The sequence below is a fragment of the Tursiops truncatus genome, chromosome 6 (assembly GCF_011762595.2).
Source record: "Tursiops truncatus isolate mTurTru1 chromosome 6, mTurTru1.mat.Y, whole genome shotgun sequence".
Taxonomy (NCBI): Eukaryota; Metazoa; Chordata; class Mammalia; order Artiodactyla; family Delphinidae; genus Tursiops; species Tursiops truncatus.
The window spans coordinates 80,716,786-80,744,260 of record NC_047039.1 but is presented as its reverse complement, the minus strand read 5'-3'; the positions used below and the strand labels follow the sequence as shown (position 1 = coordinate 80,744,260).

General features: G+C 40.7%; 1 protein-coding gene across 6 annotated transcripts; it reads left to right on the top strand.

The window, feature by feature from the left end:
* Positions 1–27,467, top strand: SLC25A51 (solute carrier family 25 member 51). Of its 6 annotated transcripts, none has more exons than XR_012332598.1 (3): positions 1–303; positions 4,369–4,491; positions 12,971–14,115. XR_012332598.1 is itself a non-coding variant. In XM_004325039.4 (3 exons), the coding sequence occupies exon 3, from the start codon at positions 14,162–14,164 to the stop codon at positions 15,050–15,052; it is 891 nt and encodes a 296-aa protein (XP_004325087.1). In that variant the 5' UTR covers positions 157–303; positions 4,369–4,491; positions 14,122–14,161; the 3' UTR covers positions 15,053–18,483. The 6 variants fall into 6 exon arrangements, 3 of the variants coding, with proteins under 3 accessions (XP_004325087.1, XP_019804505.1, XP_019804504.1); XM_004325039.4 differs by lacking the exon at positions 12,971–14,115 and adding an exon at positions 14,122–18,483 and having other exon boundaries at positions 157–303; XR_002179164.3 differs by lacking the exons at positions 1–303; positions 12,971–14,115 and adding exons at positions 332–896; positions 24,590–27,467.
* Positions 27,468–27,475: the final 8 nt, after the last annotated feature.

The following is a 27,475-nucleotide window of genomic DNA, read 5'->3' as shown; positions in this document are numbered from 1 at the left end:
CAAGTGGAACCCGAAAGCCTGACGACAGGTGTGATGGGTGACCCTACACCTGCCCTGCCGCGCCGAACCGCTGCCAGGAGTTGGCCGGCGTCACTCGACCCTCCGCGGGTTTAGAGAGAGGCGGCGCGGTGGCGTCTCCCTCACGTGACCGGGCTCGGCGGCATAGAGCGCGTCACGCTCCGCCCTGAGCTCGGGTCGGTCAAGGTCTGCGCCTGCGCCGGCTCGGTGGCTCGCGGGCTCGCGAGCTCGCCAGCCTGCAGGCGGGCCGCTACCGGGCGTGGAGCCTGGCGCCCGCGGCGATGGGTGAGTACAGGAAGCGGCCGAGAGGAAAGCACGGGGCTCCCCCGGCCTGCGCGTGGAGTGAGTGGAAGCACGAAGGAGGGTCTGAGGAGGCCGCCTGCACGGCCCTCTGGCGCGGCCGTTGAGGACTCACCCCCCTGCCTCCGCGCGCGCGCGCGCGCGCTCGCAGTGCGCCCCCCCGCAGTGCACCCCGCCGTTCCCGCGCGCGCCAGCCCGGGTGGGACCTGCAGCCGCAGGGCCCAGCTCTTGCCTCCCAGCTCTGCCGCCCGCTGCCGGGCTTCGCTGGGCCGTGAGCGCCGTCCGACTGCCGGAACGAGCCTTTCCGGCGGAGGAGGCAGTGCGTTCATTTGGGCGCGCCCCGGGAAGGAAGGTGCCTCCCGGCGCGCATCGAGAGCGGGGCGGGGAGGGGCCGGGCTTTGCCTGCAGCCCGGGAGAGCAGCGTTGGGACCGCGGAAGGGCGCCTGCCGCCTCGGGGTCTGGGATACCGGGACCCCTGGCTCCGTTGAATGTCCGGGACGGAAGGGGCCTGGTCGACCCCGTCCGCCACCCTCCCCTCCCCCTCACTACAGACAGGGGAAATGGACGCCTGGAGAGCGGTAAGTTCAGCCACACAGCCAGACAATGGTTATTCTGCGACACCATGTTGCTTCGCGTTGTGGGAAACTCGGTGGTACAGTGCTTTTTTTGGAGATGCGGGGGGCATTGTTGTTAATTGAAAATCTCTGTACCAATTATTTAGTGTTAAGCTTATCTAGGTGGAGCGTGTCAATGCCTCAGCTATATTTACCCTTTTTTTTTTTTTTTTTTTTTTTTGCTCCTTAGAGCTGTACACGTCTGGTCTTAATCCCCACCTTCTGTTTCTCTACCTGCAAGCTGTGAAACAGAAAACCTTAAATAACTGTGTAGTGCCCTTGCCAGTCTGAGCTTCCTCTGACCTTGTTTCGGAAGGATTCCATAAAATCAAAAGGTGCTAGGATCGGTCAGGTCCGCTAGTGGTTCCAGAGCACAGGTCTGGCGCTTTGGATCTGGAGTCACCTTGAGTGCATCTCGGGGAAAGATCACAAGCTGTTACCTTTAAGAGGAGTGGACTTGTCTGGTCTCTCCTTTGGTAGATTAAAGTAAGCCCAGAGAAATGGATTTTTAAATTGTAGACTTTGCTTTGTATTTATAGTAGCAAGATAGTGTCCTATCTAGGACTAGAACCCAGTTTAATCTTGTCCTGAATGCTGACTCAGACCTGCTGACTTGTGGGAGTTAACATCCTTTGAGAAATACAATTGCTTTCTCCTCAGTTTTTGCGCAGAGACCTTTGTGATGGATCACATCTCGGTCTTAACCACGTGGGCTATAAATTACAGTGAGCATTTAGACTTTACACTGTTTTCTTATGCCACAGAAGTTTGACTCTTGGAGTTGCTTGAAAGTCAGCTTAATTAACTTTGCTTCCTAATGTTGACATAGGTTGAGTGTTTTAGGTAGCAAACAAATGTAATATTATGGTAGATAAATTTTGCAATAAATTGCAAAGAATTATTATCCATGTTAAAGAATTTAAATATAGGGAAAAGTTTAGCAAAGAAATTTAGTCGTGTTCACAGAATAAACATGAAAAATTTTAAAGTCCACTGCTACAGAATACTGTGCACACTAGCCTTTGTTCTTTTGCCAAATTAAGAACCTATTCACACGATCCTGGTGTGTAGGGCAAAATGAGGGAGAAAGCTTTAAATCTGTGAAGTCTGGAAAGGTTTCATTACATTCCTTTTTCCTATGTCCAGGCCTGTTTTTAAAAATCTGAGACCCTAAATGTACACTAATGTTCTTTAAATTTCTTAGAATAGTTCAGTACAGCGGTCAATAAATGACTGGCTAACTTCTGTTAGCCACAGTTTTCTATCTGTTTAATAACAGACCCAAAGAGTCATGACAAAACTAGTTGAAGTAACTTTAATTTGCAAAATTTTGGAAAGTAATGCAAGTGCCATTCTAGTAAAAATTAAAAGTGAACATGGACAGAATTTTGTTGTTCAAGTGTATAAGTAACTTGGTTTGTATTATCAAGGAACATATATTGTTAAACAGCTGGTAGGTAGTGACTTTATAATTTAAAGTATATTATGTGTTTAGTATGTAAAAATGAAACTTTTACATTCATAAATTGTCACAACGTGTTATGGTATAATAACACATAAATCTGGATATTTCTGTTGATTTTAACATTTAGTCCTGAAACTGAAGAAGAGCAAAGCATTACATAAAGTATTTCTATGCTAAATTGTTTTTAAATGTTGGTTAATCTTAGATTGGCAAGTATAGTACTGATAAGAGTTTAAACTCCTGTCTGGCAGCTAAAATGATAAGAGGTAAGAATGTAGAAGACTGATTAATAATTATCAAACTTTGTACCCTGGCAAACCTCTCAAGCATTTATAGAACAATTTTTCTTAAAATGCCATTGATTCCTTTCACTGGTTAACAGCACAAAATGTAACAGACACAATGTCTGTTTTAAACAAATTAAAAAGCTGTGGGGTTTTTTTGGTTTGTTTTTTCAATTCTCCCTAAGTCAGATTTATGCATACCCACAAAAGCTGTGTGTGAAGGACAGCTATCATACCTAAGGAGTTGTATCTGAATTAAGGGAAACAGCTGTTGAAAGGGAGTTAGCTCAATTAGTCAGCAACAGGTTAACAAGTTTAAAAATTGAGTCTTCAAATGCTCCTTGGCACAATGCTAATACTACATGAAGTGCTTCAGGTGTTGAGGAAGTCTATACAGCTTTTAGGAAAAATGCTTTTCTAGAAAAGCACGTCAGAACAGTGGGATCAGCAGGTTAGGGAGGTCCCACCTAGATATCAGAGCTACAGCTTCTCATATCTGTGCTGGAAGATACCATTTTTCCTGGATGGACTAAAAGTTCAGAACAGAACAGGGACATTTTTAACATTTCTTTCTTTCTTCATTTTAAGATCTCAGTTTCTTTCCCCCTCACCCTGTATTTCAGCATGATCCAGCAGAAAGATGGCTGCTTTCAGAAGTGGCTATTTTATTTTTCTTTCTGGGGTGAGACTGTTATGGAGCCTGGATACTTCAGGCTCGTATGCGTCCATGACCAGTGTCCTACTGTGGTCAAAAAACTTAGCAATGGACTTGGTGAACTTGGCTGCCTGCTGCTGCTTTGTTCTGCCACTGATGAAGGTCAACCTCAAGGTGTATTTGTCATCAAACCTTTTAAGACTGGAGGCTAGTTGCCAGATATCAGGGTCCATCCCTGCAGGATCTTTCCTGTGGGCCACGAGAAAGATGCTCTTCTCCTGAGCATAAATTAAGGATGTGCTGCGATGTCCGGAGCCTAAACAGGCTTGGACTCTGGAAAGGGTGCATATCACTCCAGGTCAAAGCCACTGTGGTGAAGAAACACAAGATGGTACAGATGGTAAGGTGACTGCCAATTAGACCAAAACGCTCCATGGAATGTATTAAAAAGTAATAGTTAAGGTTTTGCTTAAAGCAAAATATATACCCTTAAACACTCAAATTATGAAACAAAGAATAAATAAAAATAAGAAATTTCCCTTCAATAAATTAGAAGAAAATAAATCCAGACAAAGCAGGAGAAATGAGATGATAAAGAGGAAAAACAAATTTAAAAACTGAAAAATAGTAAAATTGGTAAATTTAAGAACTGGTTCTGGGCTTCCTGGTGGCGCAGTGGTTGAGGGTCTGCCTGCAGATGCAGGGGATGCGGCGGGTTCGTGCCCTGGCCCGGGAGGATCCCACATGCCGCGGAGCGGCTGGGCCCATGAGCCATGGCTGCTGAGCCTGCGTGTCCGGAGCCTGTGCTCTGCAACAGGAGAGGCCACAACAGTGAGAGGCCCATGTACCCAAAAAAAAAAAAAAAAGAACTGGTTCTTTGCTGGGATGATAGGAATGTGAATTAGGTAAACTGACTACCCTGCTCAAGAAAAAAGGGAATATAGGCACACAAGATTAGAAGTGTTTTTTTAAAACAGCAAGTGCTTTATAAGACTATATAAATAAACCAGACTTTTTTTTTTTTTTTTAAAGGAAATCCAGTTATCAAAGTTGACTCCAGAAGAGAGAACCTAACAGACCTAACAATGGAAGAAATTGAGGAAGTTATCAAAAAGCTACCATCCCCCAAAACACCAGTCCCAGATGGTGTTTCAGGTGAATTCTTTTAACTTTCAAGAAAAAGATAATTATAAGATTTAAATTGTTCACCAGCTTAAAGAAGGAAAAATGACAGATTTCTTTTACAAAGCCAGTGGAACATTGACACCTGAACTTGACATGAAGATAGTACTGAAATTGGAAACTTGGTATGTTATGAATAGTGATGTGAAATTTTAAAATAAAATGTTAGCAAACTGTATTTAGTGATACATTAAAGGAATATTTCACTGTGGCCAAGTAGGATTCACCTCCATATTGCAAGGGCGAGAAATACACTAACGTATACACCAAATAAATACATCAGAAAAGAACAATAATAATAGTTTATCCTTGTTGAGCCACCTGCTGTGCTGTAGACTACTTTCCTGGGGGCTTCACATGTATTAATTCAGTTAATTGGCCGGCCTATGAGGTAGGTAACATTCTTATTTTATAAACGAGGAAACTAAGCCACAGAGACATTGAGTAACTTGCTGAAGGTCACACAATAGATTTGTAGTGGAGCCAGAATTTGAACCCAGGCAATTAACTGTATCTGTTAAATGTTACACTGGCTCTGTTTCCAGTATCCATATGATCTTCTTAGTAGCTTCCTAAAAGCATCTGACCAAAGTTCAAGATAGATTCCTGACTTAGTGGCAGTGGGGGTGGAGGTGGTGGTAAAACAGGAATCAATGTATATCCCTCCTGTGTTTGGAAATTCTAAGAGACCCTTATCATCAGTTGACCATTAGTACTAGAAAAATGGAATCAATTTTTAATGGGAAAAACAGGGGGCAGGGACTTCAATTATAATTGCAGATATACTGATTCTTAGAATGAATGCAGAATGAAGTTTTGGGAGTTATAGTGTAATTTGTCAGATGAAATTATATGATAGTACTGGGAAGACATGCTCCACTTCAAGTTTGCAGAACAGTCCTAAAGATGGGCAGGGATAGATGGCAAACAGGGAATATTACTTGAGAGGGAACAAATTTTATATGGGCCAATTGATCAGTGAATATTTTTGTGTCATGATAACTTGTTTCCCTCTAAACTTGAAACTGCTAGGACTTGGATTATGAACACTCAGATGACAAGAACTTCCTCCTCAAACCAAAAGCCAGTGTCATGCTTCACAGTTAATCCCTGTGGAGTTGTCACAGATGTCAAAGTATAAGGATGTTTACTATTACCATAATTTAATTATGTTCAGGAGGTATATGCCAATCCAATAATAAGAAAGATGCATACAGTAAAGGAGAAGGCAAAATTATTTGTGATATATAGTAGAAACAAGCAAATCCGCCAAAAAACTGAGAAATAGGGGACTATGGGCTGCTTCTAACTTTAATACACAGGAATTGGTAGCTTTTTCATATGCAGACAAAAAGCAGTTAGAAAATTAATTGGAAGAAAACAACCCTTTCATAATAGGGACTGAAAAGGTAAAATACCTTTCAAGGTCTATATGAAAAAAATTTTAAATGCTAAGGTTTGTGAAAAGAAACAAGTAAACAGGAAGATATCACATCCTTGTAAAGTAAGGTACAATTTTTTTTTAAGGTTCAATTTTGAAAAAGTGACAGTACTTTAAATTTATAAAGTCACTTCTGCTGTAAAATACCAAGATTTTTGGGAGGAATATGACAAAAATACATTAAAGTTTATCTGGAAAAGTGCAAGAGCCCGGAAAACTGATGATTCTGACGAGTAAAAGGGAAAGCCCTACTAGTTGATGAAATCTACTCTGATGCTACAGTAGGTTAAAATCAGTTGTACCTAGAGAAGAAATACAAGGCTATTGTGGAACAGAGTGGAGTGCAGAAATAAATGCAGATGCTTGTGAGTATTTAGATGATGCTAACCAGTGAGGAAAAGAAGGCTCATCAGTCAGTTTCTAGGCAATCTCTTATCTTTGCTTCATTCCTTATACTGTAATTCCAGAGAAATTAAAGTACAGATGGTAAATGAAACCATAGAAGTTGTAGAAGGAAGCATGGATTACTTGTTTATAATTTTGGAATAATGAAGGACACAAAACCTAGAAGCCAAGATCAATAGAATTCATATCCATATTAGGAACTTCATCACAAAAATGATACAAAGTAGGGAAAGTATATGCCACAACTTGATTAATATAACTAGGATTGATTTTCTTTGTGCACAAAGAAATTTTCCAAATCAACAAGGAAAAAAACAAAGTGCCTACAGAAAAATGGATAATGTGAAATTTTACAGTACTAAAAGAAATTCAAATGGTCAATAAAAAATGCTGAATTGTATGTATGTATGTATGTACGTATGTATGTATGTATTGTATGTATGTATGTCTGTGTTGGGTCTTCATTGCTTCGCCTGGGCTTTCTACAGTTGTGGCGAGCGGGCGCCACTCTTCGCTGTGGTGCATGGGCCTCTCACTGCAGTGGCTTCTCTTGTTGTGGAGCACGGTCTCTAGGTGCACAAGCTTCAGCAGTTATGGCTCGCGGGCTCCAGAGTGCAGGCTCAGTAGTTGTGGCGCGCACGGCTTAGTTGCTCCATGGCATGTGGGATCTTCCTGGACCAGGGCTCGAACCCATTTCCCCCGCATTTGCAGGCAGATTCTTAACCACTGTACCACCAGAGAAGCCCCAGAAATTACTGTTTAATACCTGGTGCTGGAAATGGTAGGGCAACTGGGACTGGCATACACTTAATGGAAATATAAATCACAGTAAGTTTTCTGGAGGCAATTGGCCGTAGCTATCAAATTAAAATGTATTCCTGGGCTTCCCTGGTGGCGCAGTGGTTAAGAATCCTGCCAATGCAGGGGACATGGGTTCGAGCCCTGTCTGGGAAGTTCCCACATGCCGTGGAGCAGCTAAGCCTGTGGGGCACAACTACTGAGCCCACGTGCCACAAGTAGTGAAGCCTGCGTGCCTAGAGCCCATGCTCCACACAAGAAAAGCCACTGCAGTGAGAAGCCCGCACACTGCAACAAAGAGTAGCCCCCACTTGCCACAACTAGAGAAAGCCCGCATGCAGCAACGAAGACCCAACGCAGCCACAAATAAAAAAATTAAATTAAAAAAAAAATGTATTACTGTTTGAACCAGCATCCATTCTAAAGATTTACCCTACAGATAAACTTGTGAGAGTTCACCAGGTATAGGTACAGAGTTGCCCATTGCAGCATTGTTTAAAAGGAAAAAACAAAAACAGTGACCATAAATAGGAGACAGAGTAAATTACATGTAATATATCCATTCAGTAGAATACTACGTAGCCATTCAAAACATTGTGATATCTGCTGTTGTTTTTAAGCACATTGTTGTACACCTTTTTCACTTAGTAGTGTGTTCATTTTGTGTGTGTGTGTGTTTTTTTTTTTTTTTTTTTCTTTTCTGTACGTGGGCCTCTCACTGTTGTGGCCTCTTCGTTGTGGAGCACAGGCTCCGGACGCGCAGGCTCAGCGGCCATGGCTCATGGGCCTAGCCGTTCCACAACATGAGGGATCTTCCCAGACTGGGGCACGAACCCGTGTCCCCTGCATCGGCAGGTGGACTCTCAACCACTGTGCCACCAGGGAAGCCCTTTTTGTGTATTTTTTAAATGATGGTTAGGTTGGTGGGGATGGGATGGAGTGTGTGACTAGAGTCGGACTTAGTAGTAAGGAGCCTTTGGCAGTAGGCAGGCAGGAGGTGAAGAGGACCTGGGTTGGGACAGTGAGCCTGGAGGAGAGGATGTATGTGTATTTAATTAATTTACAATTTTATTTTTCTCTTAAAAAAAATACATCTTTTTTAAATGTCTTTTTTTAGTTTATTTTATTGAAGCATGGTTGATTTACAGTGTTGTGTTAATTTCTGCTGTACAGCATAGTGATTCAGTTATACATATATGCATTCTTTTTCATTATGGTTTATCACAGGATATTGAATATAGTTCCCTGTGCCATAGAGTAGGACCTTGTTGTTTATCCATTCTCTATATAATAATTTGCATCTGCTAATCCTAAACACCCACTCCATCCCTCTCCCAACCCGCTTCCCCTTGACAACCATAAGTCTATTCTCTATGTCTGTGTCTGTTTCTATTTGGTAGATAAGTTCAAGTTCATTTGTATCATATTTTAGATTCCACGTATAAGTGATATCAAATGGTATTTGTCTTTCTCTTTCTGACTTGCTTCACTTAGTATGATCATCTCTAGGGTCATCCACATTGCTGCAAATAGCATTATTTCATTTTCTTTATTTTAAATTATTTTTGGCTGCGTTGGGTCTTTGCTGCTGCGCACGGGCTTTCTCTAGTTGCAGTGAGCGGGGGCTACTCTTCGTTGCGGTTTGTGGGCTTCTCATTGCGGTGGCTTCTCTTGTTGCAGAGCATGGGCTCTAGGTGCGCAGGCTTAGTTGCTCTGTGGCATGTGGGATCTTCCTGGACCAGGGCTCAAACCTGTGTCCCCTGCATTGGCAGGCAGATTCTTTTTTTTTTTTTTTAATATGAATTTATTTATTTTATTTTATTTTTGGCTGCATTGGGTCTTCGTTGCTGCATGAGGGCTTTTCTCATTGCTGCGAGCGGGGGCTACTCTTCGATGTGGTGCACAGGCTTCTCATTGTGGTGGCTTCTCGTTGGGAGCACGGGCTCTAGGTGCGTGGGCTTCAGTAGTTGAGGCACATGGGCTCAGTAGTTGTGGCTCGTGGGCTCAGTAGTTGTGGCACACATGCTTAGTTGCTTCGCAGCATGTGGGATCTTCCCGGACCAGGGCTCAAACCCGTGTCTCCTGCATTGGCAGGTGGATTCTTAACCACCGCGCCACCAAGGAATGGCAGGCAGATTCTTAATCACTACGCCACCAGGGAAGTCCTGCTCTATTAAATGTATTTTTAATGTGTAAATTTAATGTGTAACTTTTTCTAAAGTAATATACATTTATTTTGTGAATTTCTGTTTAAATGATTCATTTGTTGTTTTATTGGATCTACGAGCGGCCCAGCTCCAGGGATTCTGGCCTCTTGGTGAAGCATTTTGGTGACTTCATAATCTAACTGCTTTAATACCTGCCAAAGTTAGAAATAATTCCTCTCTCTGAGCCGGGCCTTCCTTTGATTATTTAAATTGCAGTGGAACAAATTTTTAGAATGTCAGGGGAAAGTTTTTTACTGTCCCTTTATTCCCCATCATGATAGTGCTAAGCAGCATTTAGAGACAAGTCCCACTCCTCCAGCCTCTGCCAAAGTTGAGGTTAATTCAAATGAACACAGTTTTGGTGCCCAGGGGTAGTGTGGCTGCCCTGGTGTTGGGGGTGGACAGTGAAAGGTTGGGGCTCTGGTCCTGTCTAGTTCTACAGGTGTGACCAGGTGACAGTGGGGAGAAGATTCCTGACTCCTTTTATTACCTTCCTTATGGCAGATTTCAGGCCTGCAGTGGTTTCCAGGCATAATTCTTCTCAACTGAGGGCATGTTTATCTTTTCTAATAGAAATGTGATAGCAAGCCAGCTCCAACTACAGACAAAGCAGCATTGGGCTAGAGTGTACAGATGTTACATTTTCTTCTTAATATAGTCTGTCTTCTGGGAAAAGGGCACACAGATCTAGGTGTAACATGCCTAAGGAAAATAATTTGTTTCTATTAGCTTCCCATGAGAAAGGAAAAAAATAGTACATAGTAGCATCAGGGTCTTGGGATCATCCTGAGGGTCTCTGGTGATGCAGGTCCTAGCCTGCTTTTCCATCATTGTCTGCCGCCCATCCATCTCGCACCCACATTAAGCTCCAGCCAGACACCCTCCTCAGGAATGTGATGCTGCTGCTCCTTTGACACGGGGCCTACACCTTAGCCTGTGCTGCTTTGGCTAAAATGTGCCCCACCCTTAGGTACATCCAGAGTCCTATTCACCTTTCAGAGCCCTGCCCAGAGGTCACAGACCCCCCTGTCTTTCCCTCCAGACAGCTAATTAATGACCCCTTCCTCTGTGGGGCCTTTATACCTTCTGTGTATTTCTGTGGTTGCATTTACCACACTGTGGTCCAGTTGTTTGCATGTCGTATCTCCCGAGGCCAGCGTCCTTTTATCTCTAATCTCTGAACATTACAGGAGTTGAATAAGTTGGTTGAATTAAAATCTCTTAGTATACTGAGGAGGCCAGTGTAAAAGCAGGCAAAGAAGAAGAAATTCCCAACAAAAGTAAATGAAAATCTTCTTGATAATGTTATACTGTAAGTCTGAATGAAGCAAATACAAAAAACAGTACAGTGCTCACTGTGTCCCCAGAACAGCAGTGGGACCCGGTGCACTGTACTCTTCAGCTGACTTCTGCCCCAGTGCAGGGTGGGTGGCCTTGGCCCATTGTAACTGGAAGCAGCCTCAGAGGTACAGCAATTTGCCTTGTTCACTTGGGAGCATTGTCACATCCTTTCTGTCACTGTTTGCCTTGTCCTGATTAGACCTTAGTTTTGTCAGTCTCCAACTTTTGAAGACAGTAAATTGAGACAAATTCAACTTGAAAAATATAGAAAAGGAAAATACAGCATTATTATGAAATTAGAAAATGTAAACTACTTATTTTGGCTTTTCTATATGTATATTGATAAAAACAGGATTGTGCCATGTCAATAAAAATATTCTCCTTTATTTTTTCTTCTGTAACACTTTATTGCTCATAAAAAGGACTCACTGCTATCTGAAACTTCATTAATACCATTAAAAATTCAAAATTAATATACTGAACCTTAAATATAAATACTCCTTTATTTTTAGTACCTATATGACATCCCATCAGGTGGCTACATCTTCATGTATGCAGTGTGTCCCTTACTGTTGCGCATTTAATTTTTACTCTGTATTTCTGTTAAGAGCGTTGTAATTGTCCTATAATTGAGTCTTTATGTACCTCTCTTGTTAATAATTATTTCCCTAGGCTATATTTCTAGAAGGAAAATTAGAGTCGTATGTGTGTTCCATATTTTATGTTACATGTCTGTGGCTCCTGCACATATAAGCTCCTCAAGAACTGATGCTTTCTGATTATGTGCCTCACTCTGCTCTACCTTCACATGATGACATTTCTCTTTAACACCTTTTGTCCTGATGCTTAGCGGTTTACAGCAGCGTGTGTGTATGGGGAGGGGGAAAAAAAAGGAACTTGTTTTTTGTTTGTTTTTGTCATAAGTCAAAGAGCTAGATGGTTTACCTGACTTATTTTGTTCTTATTTATTTATAATTGAAACTGTGGTTAAAAAAAAAAATCAGGGACTTTCCTGGTGGTGCAGTGGTTGGGAGTCCACCTGCCAATGCAGGGGACACAGGTTCGAGCCCTGGGCTGGGAAGATCCCACATGCCATGGAGCAACTAAGCCCGTGCACCACAACTACTGAGACTGCGCCCTACAGCCCGCGAGGCACAACTACTGATCCCACGCGCCGCAACTACTGAAGCCCGCGTGCCCTAGAGCCTGTGCTCCGCGACAAAAGAAACCACCGCAATGAGAAGCCCGCGCACCACAACAAAGAGTAGCCCCCGCTCGCTGCAACTAGGAGAAGTCCGTGTGCAGCAATGAAGACCCAGCACAGCCAAAAAAAAAATTAATAAATTTTAAAAAAAAATTAAAAATCATAAGATTTACCATCTTAACCAATTTTAAGTGTAAGTTCAGTAACATTAAGTATATTTACATTGTTATAAAACAGATCTCCGGAAATTTTTCATCTTGCAGAACTGAAACTATACCCATTAAACAATAACTCTGTTCCCACCTCCCCCAACCCCTGATAATAACCGCTATTCATCTCTATGAATTTGACTACTTTAGGTACCTCATATAAGTGGAATTACACTCTATTTGCCATTTTATGACTGGCTTATTTCACTTGTCCTCAAGGTTCATCCATGTTGTAGCATGTGACAGGATTTCCTTCCTTTTTAAGGCCACATAATGTTCTGTTGTACGTACATACCATGTTTTGTTTATCCATTCGTTCATCAGTGGACACTTGGGGTGCTTTCACCTCTTGGCTATTTGTGAATAGTTCTGCTGTGAACTTGGATGTGCAGATATCTCTTGGAGACCCTACAGTAAATTCTTTTGGATATATACCCAGAAGTGGGATTGGTGATGGTATCGTATGGTAGTTCTATTTTTAATTTTTTGAAGAACTGCCAGACTGTTTTTCCATAGTGGTTGCATCATTTTACATCCCCACTAACACTTGTTATTTTCTTCTTTTTTTTTTTTTAATAGTAGCTGTCCTAATGGGTATGAGGTTTTCATTTGCATTTCTCTGATAATAAGTGATGTTGAGCATCTTTTCATATGTCCGTTGGCCATTTGTACATCTTCTTTGGAGAAGTGTCTGTTAAGTCCTTTGCTTGTTTTTAATCAGGTTATAGATGACTGGCAAGGACTGATCTTGCCATTTTAAAAAGCAGATGTATTCTAGGGGTAGGACCTTGCCTTCATTCCACTAAGTGGGCTAAGCCTGTGTATTTAGGCTTCAAATCTTTTTCAGCATGGTCTGGTACGGCCACTCTTTGTCCCAGGGCATCCTCCCAAAGTCATTGCCATCTGTGGTATGACAGCAGGAACATGAACTCTGGAGGCAGACTTCATTTCAAGATGCCAGCTCCACCAGTTACTAACTACCTTGGATGAAGATGAGTATTGGTTTTTCCATTTGTAAAACTGGGAAAATAATGTTTACTTTATGGAGTTGTTTTGAGAATTAAATACGTGAAAATTGTGCTTAGTATATACCTGCAGGCCTTCCTTGAGCCTGTTCTCCCAGCCTCCACCTCACAGAGTGTGTGCTCACTGTCCCTTACCTGTGTTCCCATAGTATATATTTATCATGGAAGGACTTACACTGTGGAGTGATTGTAGACCTTGGCAGAGCCTTCTGTTAGATTGCAAGTTCCTTGTCTTTGACTCTCTAGCACTTAGCAGAGGGCCTAGTTTACAGTAGATACTAAGTAAGTGTTAGTGAACAGAATGACTGAGTGTATGTCTTGCTCTTCTTTTTCACATGAGAGGACTTTGTTTCAGAAGGATAATAGCATGTACCATTATGTAGTGTAGGCATTACATATGAACTAGTCCAGTGGTTCTCAAATTTTTGGGTCTCAGGACCGCTTTACACTTAAAAAATTTTTGTGGACCCCAAAGAGCCTTTATTTGTATGGATTAATATTCATGGTCTTAGAAATAAAAACAAAATTTTAAAATATTTATTAATTCACTTTAACAAAATGATAAACCCATTACATGTTAATATAATCAACACATTTTCATGAAAAATAATTATTTCCCCCCTAAAAGATTAATAAGTATGTTTTACAGTTTTGTAAGTCTGTTTAATGTCTGACTTAAAAGGTTGGTGGAGTCTCATATCTACCTCTGCATTTGTTCTGTTGTGATAAATTGTTTTAGTTGAAGTATATGCAGAAAATCCAGCCTCACATGGATATGTAGTTGGAAAGGGGAGGACCTCCTGGACTACTGAAAGGGCCTCAGGGCCCTCCAAAAATACTTGAAGAAACAGTGATCTAGTTTAAAAGGGAAAAATGTAATAGAGTCCAGAAATTGGAGGAAGGATTAGGGGAAATTTTCATATGTTTAGCACTGTATATAAAGGTTTACCTATTATCATTTTATTATTTGTAGGTTAAAAAAATCCTTCCCGAAGAAGATCTTAAGCAACACGATGGATTCAGAAGCTCATGAAAAGAGGCCACCAATCCTAACATCTTCAAAGCAAGATATAGCACCTCATATTGCAAATGTTAGTGAAATGAAGCATTACTTGTGTGGCTGCTGTGCGGCTTTCAACAATATAGCCATCACATTTCCCATTCAGAAGGTCCTCTTTCGGCAACAGCTGTATGGAATCAAAACCCGGGATGCAGTACTTCAGTTGAGGAGGGATGGGTTTCGAAATTTGTATCGCGGAATCCTTCCCCCGTTAATGCAGAAGACGACTACACTGGCACTTATGTTTGGTCTGTATGAGGATTTATCTTGCCTTCTCCGTAAGCATGTCAGTACCCCAGAGTTTGCAACCTGTAGCCTGGCCGCAGTACTTGCAGGAACGACAGAAGCAATTTTCACTCCATTGGAAAGAGTTCAAACATTGCTTCAAGACCACAAGCATCATGACAAATTTACAAACACTTATCAGGCTTTCAAAGCACTGAAATGCCATGGAATTAGAGAGTATTATCGAGGCTTGGTGCCTGTTCTTTTCCGTAACGGATTCAGCAATGTCCTTTTTTTTAGTCTTCGAGGTCCCATCAAGGAGTACCTGCCTACAGCAACAACCCACGGTGCTCATTTGGTCAATGATTTTATCTGCGGGGGCCTGTTGGGTGCCATGTTGGGGATCTTGTTTTTTCCAGTTAATGTTGTAAAAACTCGCATGCAATCTCAGATTGGTGGGGAATTTCAGTCTTTCCCTAAGGTTTTCCAAAAAATCTGGCTAGAACGGGACAGGAAACTGACAAATCTTTTCAGAGGTGCCCATCTGAATTACCATCGATCCCTCATCTCTTGGGGCATAATTAATGCGACTTATGAGTTCTTGTTAAAGATTATATGAAAGAAATCAGTTAAGTGCCATTAATCAACTGAATAGACCTAAGAAGAATGCAGTTTGGCCTTGTTTCTAATTGGCCAAATACAAGTTGGTGTCCTAAGTCCAGGGCACAGTGAATTACGGGCAAAGCTGTTTTTCTTAAGCACCAACAAATTCAGAATAAAAGGTTTCAGTAGGAAAATTTAAGGTTTTGGGGGGATTTTGGGGGGGACAGTGTTAGTACTTTTTTTAATCATTATCTGAGAACTTTAGGCTAATTGCCTGGTTAATAGCTGTCTATCTGATGGCTTTTGACAAGGAAACTAACAGCCAAGATATATGATACTTTTTTCCACAAATCTTCTGTATTGAAGCATAAGTGGCCATGACCAGCCAGAGGAAAGGCTCTTAGGGTCCCATGATTTCTCAGGCTTACTTCTATTACTCCATTTCTTCTCTGCTTTTAGGAGGAGTTACAAAGGGTAGTTTTTGTTAACTTAAAACATATACATGGTAGGAAAAAGGAGCAGAAGAGAGAAGAAAAACAGCTTATTATGTGTAGGTTTTTCATGATAAATAGTTTGTATTCGTTTTGAAACTAAGCACCTGTTGGGATGGTCATTATCCAAATTATTTCTCTTTCGATGTGGTAGACTAAAGCAACTAATGACATCTCCCATTTTGCTTTCTAGGGTAGAAAGTTTTCTCTGTATTTCTCAATATGACCTTAAAGCTTTCCAAAATATTTTTATATTAATTTCACTATTTCGTTGCCAGAAAACGTGGAGGCTTAAATTTTGTTAAAGGTGTTTCATCCCATTAAGAAGGTTCATATTACAGGTATCCCCCACTTCTCCAGAGTTTCCTTTATGCCACTTCGCTTTTACAAAAGACCTACATTAGTACCTGTTTTCACTAACCAAAAGAAATACAGAGATGATTTTTGCTTTTACAAGAAAAGGTGATTGCTTCCTCATTCTATGCCATTTCGGCTTACAAAAAGTTCCGCAGGAATGCGGGGGAAACCTGTAATTGCATTACAGATCCAATTCTGTTTAGCTCAGCTTCTTTGAATTGTTGTTGCCAATTTAGTGAAGAGCTTTGGAGTTTTGGTAGTTTTTCCTTTGAGTAGTAGTTTGTCATAGTCAAGTATCCTGTTCTCTTGAAACTCCCTTTAAAAAAACAACAACATGCTTCCATAAAATTTTATTTTGGAAGTCTATTAATAGGACCTCAGATTTTTTTTCTGGTTTCTAAGTGTTCTGGGGAAGGGGAAAAAAACTCAGTACTTTTTCCCAGATAAATAAGGCAAAGTGACTCATACACCAATTGAATAACTAATAAAACATACGAGAAATCCTAGAAAAGTGGTTTATCGATCTTTTAAAAATCCACATCTGTAAGTATTATGTAGTTAAGATTACCTTCCAGCATCTGACACGGAGCAGAGCACATGGGTTTTATTACCAGTCTTTCATCATTCTGGGTGATTGCATGTTACTCTGTGCACATGCTGACCAAAATAAAGTCAGGGTCTCAATTGGTAGTTTACTCAGTTTCTGGACAGATAGTCCAAAAACGATGTTTACCTCTCAATGCAGGGTGGCTGGTCAAGTGACAGGAACATCTTCCTTCCAGCTGTGAAGTATTCGGAGGCATTGTCACGCGTTTGCCAGGCAGTAGTGAAGCTCACTAGCTTTACAAAGGCTCTGTCTGACAGCGTTGTGCTGGAAATGGCCGTTAATTTTAGAAACCAAGGTGCAGGTGTAAGGATTTGAGAAAACAAGGATTTGACACCAAATAAATGAGAGTAGCATCCTTTGGCCTATGGAATAGAGTCAGGATTTCAAGTGGGTTGTTTCAGGAATGAGTGGCAAAGGCACTGGTGTCTGATCCCCTCGCTCGTGTGTGTGTGTGTGTGTGTGTGTGTCTGATCCCCTCGCTCGTGTGTGTGTGTGTGTGTGTGTGTGTGTCTGATCCCCTCGCTCGTGTGTGTGTGTGTGTGTGTGTGTGTGTGTCCGTGTGTCCAGCACTCCTGGGCATATCTGAGTGCTCAGCATGTGGCCGGTGCGTTAGCCTGGGGTCACACCCTGACCCTGGGAGTAGACTCCACTGGCCTTCAGTTCCACGGGGCTTCCTTTTGCCTCTACACTCCATGTAGGTGATAGAAATCTAAATTCTAAAGCACTTTTGTGAAATACAAGTGAAGTGAGAATTTGAAGGAGGGTGCTTCCTCTTCTGCTGTCTCAAACATGTGGCATTTAAAAACAAATATTTTTTTAATGGTTTTAACTCATTATATTTTTTGATTTCTTTGTCACTTTTTACAGCTTTTGAAGACCAAACTGCAAATACGTTACCAGGGTTGGTTTTATGTTGTCCTATATTTTCTTAAATTTGACAAAAAACTCAACAGAATTTGTGGTAGCCAACAGCTTTGTCTGAAATTTAAAAGAAGTCAAAATGTGTTATTAGTAAGGAAGAGATTCTAACTATTGTTTTTGCCTTCAGTGTGAACTAGTATGGTAATAATTTGGAAAAAGCAAACATGAGTGAATAACTTTTATCTGCACAGCTTTAAAAGTGGCCTTTCTGTGGCACAGACAGCTCATGAGCGCAGGGCACTCCTGGTCTTGCCTCCTATACTTCATTCTGATGCCACCAGAAATATGTTCTGGATTCTATACGTAAGGGTATGAGCCCTCAGGACTGTACTACAGAGTAAACTCAACCTCTGTATGGTGGCAAATGTATGTGTCTTTGTTTCATTTGTGGTTGGAGACAAAGTTGATACTTTAGTCTCAATAGTCAATATTCATCTTACTTTATGGTTGGTTATATAATCACCTGCTATATATTACGAACTGTGCAATGAGACAGAATTGTGCATATATAATCATCTTGGAGACCTGCAATTCCTTGGCTTGATTACAGTGGTGATACTCAGTTACAGGGCTGTACAAACCTTAATAAGAGGATAACGGGTGGTACTGGAGGGCTTCACGGTAAGCCGATCATGTTGACCAACACTGTTCAGTGTAGATGAAGTACTGTCGTGTGAGGGGCATGCAGTCAAGATGGAAGCGAGGTGGGAGATCACATTTAAAGAAAGGGTAAGCACTCAGCCTTGGTTTCTTTTAAAATAGTCTGTTTTCTCACGTGCTTATAAATGTGTATCAAAGACTTGAATAGGCATTCTCCTTAACTCTGAGGGTTTTTCGTTTTTAATGCTGTCTTTTTGCCTAATAGTGAATATTTGCTTGCCTAAATGGCTCCTAAATTGTGGAGGAGTCTACACGTTTCCTTTTTTAAAGTTTCATTATTAAAAGTGGTTGTTTTTGTTTGATATTTTGAGTTTTGTGACTATATGAGTTTAAATGAAATCTGTTAAATGTTTCAGAGTTAACGTGTTTCTTTTGGTATTTCTGATCGGAATAAATTTTTTTTTAAGTCCATTTTTCTGGTCTCTTGTGGCTGGGTTAGGGTTAGTAGCACTGTCCTTTTTGTGGTAGATTAGTCTATTAGTCTTTTTGTTGGTAAAACATTCAGCACACTACTTTGACTATTAGTGACTTCACCTGATAACTTTGTAGGTAGAACAGTTCTTCAATTATCCATTTTGTTTGGTCAAGAGGAGTTCCAGATAAGTTAATTTTCTAGATAGGTTAACTACAAAGCATTTTGTTTTTTAAAGGTTCTCAAATGAAATAAACTTTTCCCTACTGAGTATAAACTGTTTTGGTGAATTCAGTATATCAGTACTTTCTGTTGTAATTATGTACCTTCAGGTCATGCTTACCCCCAAGCTGAATGATCTGGACATTTGTGCTTTTTGAGTTTTTTATATCTGCTTTTGATTTCATACTGCTTGTTTCTGTTAGGAGACTGAAATCATATTAGCTACACTCTTGGTTTACACATTACATTTATAAGGTGCTTCCTGACTCTAGGGATAGTTGAGGTTGCCTGATGAGGTCCACCAAGTAAGGGAGCAGTTGCCATGTAATGCTTCTAAAACACTCCTGTTTTAGAAATTTTTTAGAAATTCAGGATAAGAGTGAATATCCTGAACTCTAGAATTCATGAAACGGGTTTGACACATCATCTGATGAAATGTCATTGTAACCCATTGGCGGAGTGAGGGGAGTAGAGAGCATTTCTCTTGGTGTGACGGGGAGGGGCCGGAGGGAGGTCTGCAGTAGCTGCAGTGCCTCCCAGTCTCCAAAGGCTGGTCCCAGCTTAATCCCTTCAGCATCTAGTTTCCAGTAGGGAACTTTTTCTCCAGATGAGTATGTGATTTTGAAGTAGAAATTGAGGATAAAACAGGATTTATAAAAATTCTCATCTGCCTTCAATCCATTCTTCATATTCCTATCATTTTTCTAGATGAAATGATCCAGGCCCTGTCTCCCTTGTTGTCATCTCCAGCTAAAACTGCCCTGCCCAACCACTGCCATGGGGACTTCTGTACTCTCTAGCCTCCCAGCCTTACCCATGTGGAGTCCCACTGCACTGAACCCTGCTCTCTCCCCTGGTTCACGCAGTAACTCTTACTGAGGCCTTCAGATCTCAGCTCAAACGTCACTCCCTCGGGGAAGCCAGCCCTCACTTTAAGGACCAAGGCAGGTTCCCCTCTTACATATTCTTGTGCTGCCACATTCCTGTGCTGTTTTCATAGCATTTACCTGTTTTAATTATATTGTCATTATTTGATGCCTTTGGCCCTTTTGAATGTCAGCTCCATAAGGGAGGGACTCTGCTCTAGTTTCCACAGTTCAAGTTCCTGGCACAGTGCCTGACACCTTGTAGATGTCTGACAAATGTTTCTTTAAGAATCAAAAGAGTGAAGGGGGCTTCCCTGGTGGCGCAGTGGTTGGGAGTCCGCCTGCCGATGCAGGGGACATGGGTTCGTGCCCAGTCCGGGAAGATCTCACATGCCGCGGAGCGGCTGGGCCCGTGAGCCATGGCCGCTGAGCCTGCGCGTCCGGAGCCTGTGCTCCGCAACAGGAGAGGCCACAGTGGTGAGTGGCCCGCGTACTGCAAAAAAAAAAAAAAAAAAATCCTGTCTGACTTTAGTTCCTTGATGGGTCATGGAAGTTGTTTCAGAAACAAATTTTCTATTTTTTTTTTTTTTTTTTTGCGGTACGCGGGCCCCTCACTGTGTGGCCTCTCCCGTTGCGGAGCACAGGCTCCGGACGCGCAGGCTCAGCGGCCATGGCTCACGGGCCCAGCCGCTCCGCGGCATGTGGGATCTTCTTGGACCGGGGCACGAACCCATGTCCCCTGCATCGGCAGGCGGACTCCCAACCACTGCGCCACCAGGGAAGCCCCTGAAACAAATTTTAACACTGCTTGTGCTGCCATAATGAAATACCATAGACTAAATATTTAGGCTTAAACAACAAGACATTTCTCGGTTCCAGACACTGGGAAGTCCAAGATCAAGGTGCTGGCAGATTTGGTTACTTGTGAGAGACCTCTTCTTGGCTGTGTCTTCACATGGCAGAGAGAGAACCTCTTGACCTCATCTAAACCTAATCACCTCCAGATACCATCACACTGCGGGTCAGGGCTGCAACCTGCAAGCTTGGGGTCGTGGGGGACACAAGCATTCAGCCCATAACATACATGAGCTAAATGATGAGGCTCTTCTTTGCTCTCCTTCTTCATGTGTAACACTTCGCTATCATTTTTTTTAATTTTTATTTTATATGGGAGTAGAGTTGATTTACAATGTTGTGTTAGTTTCAGGTGTACAGCAAAGTGATTCAGTTATACATTCACCTATCCTTTACTCAGAAACATCCAGCCAATCTGAGACAAGTCTCTGTACTAGTCAGGACTCCAATATACAGGCTCCATTTTTCTTATTCTTGCACTGTTTGTGAATTGTGGATCTCAGCTGAGTGAAGCTGAACAAGAAGGACAAGAAGAAAGTATTCCTTAAAATAATTAGTGTCATTGCTACTTTGTTACTGTAGAAGTGCCATGAAGGCAGTGGCTTGTTTTGTTTAGAGCAGACCACCTCAGTAGTTGCTTTACCTTTCACCATCATCATTCAGTTCAGGAACCAGTCATTAGTCAGCAGTGGCTTGCTCCTTACAGAGTACACCAAAAAGGGGGAATGCATTTAGTTACATTGAGATGCTATATACCTTTTTGTTTCAGATGATAATAGGGAAAAGAAACTAATTTCTTTCAAGGGTCATCATACCTATAGTAATACGAGGCACATGGTATATAGCTTTCTCCTTTCCCGTTGGTAAAAAGGAAGCCTCCAAACTTTCCTTGCCCCTCTCATACTTTGCTGAAAAAGAGTGATTAAACAAATTTCGAGGTTTTCTTGGGCTCCCCACTTCTCACTCCCCACTGAAAAAGAGCCATAGAGTTTTCAAGACAGGTAATAGGGAAAAGTGGGTATGTAAGGGATCCAGGTACTTTTCATTTGTAATTTGTGTATAAAATATGAAGGTAACAAGTGAAAAGCAGTTAGGAGGTGAGGGCCTAAACTTGGAGATATAATGGGTGCGATAAGCCTTGAGAAAGCTAAGGCAAAGTCCAAGGAGATTTAAAGCTTTGCTGTTGCTGTTTGGAGCCCTTCAAAACTGCTGCCACTTGTGGTCCAGGAACAGAAAAACATGGTGTTTTTATGTTTGGAAGCAATGCTAAATACATTTGAATATATATCAACTCAAACTAGAGAAGAAAACATCCCTAATTTCAATTTGTACCTTTTATAGTTTATTTTGTTTAGCAGATTTGCCTTACATCTGCTCAGTACTGTAAATTGCCCTCTTAAGGACAGGTCATTTCAAGTTACAAGATTCTAGACTTGTGGACTATACAGAGCTGGCTGCCTGTGGCAAGTTCCTAGGTAAAACCTTAAATTTCCCTTGATTCCCTACTGGCTCCCAGGCTGGATTAGGCCTCCTGTGGCACGTGATGACTGTCTCAACCTCAGCCCTCTGGCCAAGATGTTTGTGCTGTATCCCTCAAGACAGTGTGAATGCCTTGAGGGCAGGGGCTGTCTTTCTGATCTTTGTATCCACGGACTAGAGTTTCTCATAATACCTATTCAATGAATGAATCATACTCTGATCCCAGGTGTTATCTTTATCACTATTATTCTCCCTGTTTCAGAGACACTGAATTTTTTAGGAATTTGTCTTTTAAAAATCATCACGGAGAATACATAATGTCTGATTCCATTTATGTAAAGTTCTAAAAGAGGCAAATCTGTTGGGGAAAAAAACCAGTGGTTAACTCTGGGAAGGGGCGTGAAGGAACTTTCTGCATCTGGGGTAACGGTAGTGATCTGTATCTTGATAGGGGTTTGGGTTACACAGGTGTATACATTGGCCTAAACTTATTTAGCAAACATACTGTTAATATTTGTGCACTTCACTGTATGGAAATTTTACACCAGAAAAATATTGAACTTTAGTTAATGATATGTATTGCTGAGGAGTTTTAAAAGGATGGGTACAGATATCTGCAATTCATCAAAATACATCAAAAATTAAGATGGATTGATGGATGGGTAGAATATTGGATAACTGATAAAACAAGCTTAGTAAAGTGTTGACAGTAGAATCTTGTAAAATTCTTTCATCTTTGCTGTATGTTTGAACATCTCATAATAAAATGTTAAGAAAAATCATTAGGGTGTTTATCACAATATTTGATGTCACAATATATTGAGAGACTCAGTTCAGTTCTTTTAGTATGCTAATTATTCTAGACTGCCATGAAGTCATAGGATACTACAGAAATACCTGCTAGAGGGGAATACAGTCCTATGGCATATTACTAACTTATCCTTCCCACTAGTCCTAATGACGTGGTGGCCACCTCCTCTCTCTCCTCAAGCCCAGGATACACACCAGATTGTAACAGGGCTGGTGAGTAACATGGTGGCTGATGAACTGAAGTTTTTCTTAAGTGGGCCCCAAAAGTGAGTGGTCTACTCACCCCCGAAGTGACCAGGGTAGGGATCATGATTTTCCCGCCAATACTCTGCAACTTTCAACAAAGGCCAGGAAGTCCTTCTTTTATACATACATTTATTACGTACACACACAAAACCTCTTCAGTAATAACTGCCTAAGAATAAATACAATGTATTCAGAACAGATCTGATACTTTGTATTTAACTTTTATAAAGTAATCCTTTTACAATGACATTTGGATCCTTCATTTTACCCAGACAAGAACTAATCTTTTATAGTGATGGGCTTTTGCAAGTTAATGTAAGCACAGCAGCCTCGTGTACCCATAATTTAAATAGCTTTCAAAGGAGACAGCTGTTTCCCCCAAAAAAGGGTTTAAAAGCTGTTGTGAGTTGTCTGTGCTCTGCTTAGAGCTTCTGTTGTTCCTGTTTTGAATTTGTCCGTAGCAGTTGGAAGCTGTTTGGAGCTCACAGTGTGTTCTGTAGCGGCTCCTCTCGTGGAGTTAGAAGATAAGGCACACGGCACCAGGTCTGTTCCTGAGAAGATAAGATGATCTTAGTGTAATTAACTGCTCAGTAATTTAAATACCATTTAAAAATAGGGAAGCCTTAGCTCTCGCTGAAGGAGGATGGTGTAACTGATGGGATGCATGGTTGTCCATCTCTCAAGCTCCAAAGTTAATATGTTCTCCAAACAGGCTTTCTTTATCTTCACAGAGATCCATGGAACTGTCATCCATGAAGAATCTAAACCCTAACTGCATTTTCTAAATCCCTAGTTCTCAAACTGTGGTCCCCAGACCTACAGCATCAACTGGGAACTGGTTAGAAATGCAGAATGGGGCCTCCCACCCCAGACCTGTGAAATAAGCAGCTCTGGATGTCAACCTAGCAATCTGTTTTAACAAGCCCTCCTGGTGATGCTAATGCCTGCACCACTTTTCATGTGTTCTCTGCCAGAAGGGAAGGGCCTAGAAGGAAATCTCAGTGGACATGTATCTGTGTTGTTTTAACCATTAAGTTTGTGGTAATTTGTTACATCAGTAATAGGAAACTGATGTAAATATAAATCATTAAAATCACTTCCTTTTAAATAAAAAAATCTATTTTTAAATAGTCCAAAATATGTCAGTCATATTTCAGGAATAACTGAAATAGTGATCATTAGTGCTATGGTTAGTTAAGTTAGCTAAAGAACGATTAATTTCTCAAAAAACTGAAAGGGATTCACTCTATTTTTCTTTTCAGTGACTTCCCAAAAAAGCATCCCAAGTAGGATTGTCATTTTTCTAGTAAATTTAAAATAGTATGGCAAAATGAACCATCAATCATAGTTAAATAACACAAGAAAATGTCATTCTAGGGAACAGTGTGAAAAGTAGCTTGTTCTAAATTTATCTATATGAGATCCAATCACTGTATACAGCTTAACAAAAATTTATCAACTATGCTTCCTACTGGTATGAATAATTTTCACTGAATAATTTATAAAACTCTACACACGATTCATATCAAATAAACTTGTAAATGGCCAGAACATTAGTGAACAGATGTGAATGGTTCAGATCTTAGTAAATGTGTTTTCAGTGCAAAATGCCATTTCTATGTTTTAGAACGGTAGGCTTCAAAAAATGAAGTGTGCATATGCCAGTGGAAGGACAAGGTGAACCCTGGAAGTGCAAGAGGTAATGTAGAACTTTGATTTTTTAAACATCTTATCCTTTTAAAATTTCCTTTTTCCCTATACATGTTTTATAATGTACATAATAGATCAGTATAACAATATATGTAATTTATAAATGATCAAAATTTGGATTGTATTCTCTAATTTTTTCTGTTAAGAGTTAACATGATCAAAAAAGTTTAGAATATCACTAACAAGAACCACCAAGCCACTGCCTCTGTTACAGCCTTATGCTTGATTCTGGTCTAAAAGTGAACAAAATGTAAACAAAAATTTTCAAACTAATGCTAAATGCAAGTTTTTTTTTGTTGTTGTTTTTTCCAGAGGTGGGGTCTCTGACCAGATTAGGGTGTGAACAGGACTTGCACTCCCTTAATCTAGCTCCAGGTGGTCTCCTAATCTTTTTTAAACTTATTTAATTTTGGCTGCTTTGGTTCTTCTTTGTTGCTGTGTGCGGCTTTCTCTAGTTCTGGCGAGCGAGGGCTACTCTTCGTTGCGGTGCGCAGGCTTCTCGTTGCAGTGGCTTCTCTTGTTGCGGATCATGGGCTCTAGGCGTGCGGGCTTCAGTAGTTGTGGCGCGTGGGCTCAGTAGTTGTGGCTTGAGGGCTCTAGAGCGCAGGCTCAGTAGTTGTGGCGCACAGGCTTAGTTGCTCCGCGGCATGTGGGATCGTCCCAGACCGGGGCTTGAACTCATGTCCCCTGCATTGGCAGATTCCTAACCACTGCAATGCAAGTTTGCCATCAACCTTTTAAATAGGTTAACCACACACAAAAAGTGTGGCAAATGTTTCAAAGTAGCATTTATTTTTTAAAAGCACGTTATGAGGTAGACTTAAACTAAAATATTCAGTGCATATATTAATAAAAGGTTTATTAAAACCTTAAAATTTTATGTAGATATGTATGTAGATAAATTCACCTACAATTCTACCATGCATTTGAAAAACAACTCAATTGAAAAGGTAAAAACGTCACATTTTTAGAAAGCTTTTCTAATTCTGAAATAAAGAACATTTGATCTGTTCAAAAACTTTGTGGGAGGGAGGTAGTTGTTTCAGTTTTAGATTTTAGAAGTTATTTTACTAAATCATTCACTTTATAGCTAGTTTTGAATGAATGTGAATATCTTTACTAGAAGGTAGGTAAGAGGTACTATAATGCAATTAAGAATTTCAAGATGGCTTCAGCAGAGCATTAAACCAAGCATGGGGCTCTTCTCAATGGAGACCCTTAAATGACTACATAGGTCACATACGCATGAAGCCAGCCCTGCATCTAAGTCTGTATCAACTGCAGTTATAGGAATACTAAAACCTTAGTTATCTTTGTCCCTTGAGCTCTAGACTAGGCATCTAGTAGGGAGTCACATGTTTGTTGAATGAAAAACTGAGTCTTGGCAGTTTTCCAAATCAATGAGAAATGCTTAGTTTTTCTGACCTATGGCCAGAACAAATTCTTACTCCAATGAATAGTCTGTTCATTATAATAAATGATGGATTCCTGTAGTACTGAATAGTTGCACATCACAATTCTGGCTTCATGGAAATTTGAGGCCACATATGGTGAAGATTCATTTGATTCATTCAACAAAAATTTATTGATCCTGCTGGGCACTGGGAATAGAAGAATAAATCAGAGTCCCTGCCCTCAAGGAGCTTATTGTCTGGCATGAGAATCTAGTGAGAAACAGCACCTCAGAATCTAGTGAGTAAACTTTCTGGTGTCTGGCATATTATCTGGAATACTCCAAATGTCCTGAAAATGTGCATCTAAAATTTATCAGAAAGCACAGTTTGGAAATGGAAGATGCAATGAAATTTAAAAGAAAATTCAAATATTCAACTTCTAATGTAAAAACCCTGAAATCTAAATGAGGAAGAAACTCGGGAAAGCTGAAAATTCTATTTTAAGTACTTTGGACCAGATTTAAATTTTTAAAATTATTTTATTATCTCTAGCATTTTCATTTATAGTGACATTTATATACACATGTATAGAGGAGGTGTGTGCATGTGAGATGTATTCCCTGGAGCATTTAATAAAACCCATTTTTCTATCACTAATTCATTTACAACTAAAAAAGCGGCATACAGGTAAATTTGAGACTTCCCTTTTGATAATAGTTTCCATTATCGTTTGAATGGAAGAAATTCTTATGAATTGTGTTCAGGGTATAAATTTCAGTACACTCTCATTTTGCACTGAGACTTAACTGTGTCTTTGTACAATGTGTGATAATTTAACCATGTATTTTATTTTTTAACCATATATTTTAATAATTACTGACAGTTCAATGGCATCAAAAATACTCAAGTCTATCTGGATTTTCACGGGTTTTTTTTTTTTCCCTCTGCACTCTTCTTTTTCCTTAAAAGCATGAAAGACCCCTGTGCAACTACAGAGCCTTTGTTTTTGCTTCCCTGTACTTTGGTACATTGCTTCTCCTTAATCTAGCAGCATCCTTAGCTTGTAGTATTTTACTTAGTGGCAACTGAAAAAAATCACTAGCTTGGGCTTTAACTGGGAACTATTATCCAGAAGGTTACTGTGAACCTGTCAGGAAGGTGGTGAGCAACCAAAAGAGCTGTCTCACAGACTGTGCACCCAGAGCTCATCCAGCCCATTAGAAACTAAGCAGGCTTGGTTATCTCACGTCCCAGCTCATAACAGATGAACACAGCACATTAGAAGGAAGTGGGGAGCCTGTTAGAGGCAGGTATATTGATAGTGTGGCAGGAGACCACTATATAAGCAAAACAAACTGCTTAGCAGATACAAAATTTTTTAAATTAAAGAAAAAACAAAAACCACACCA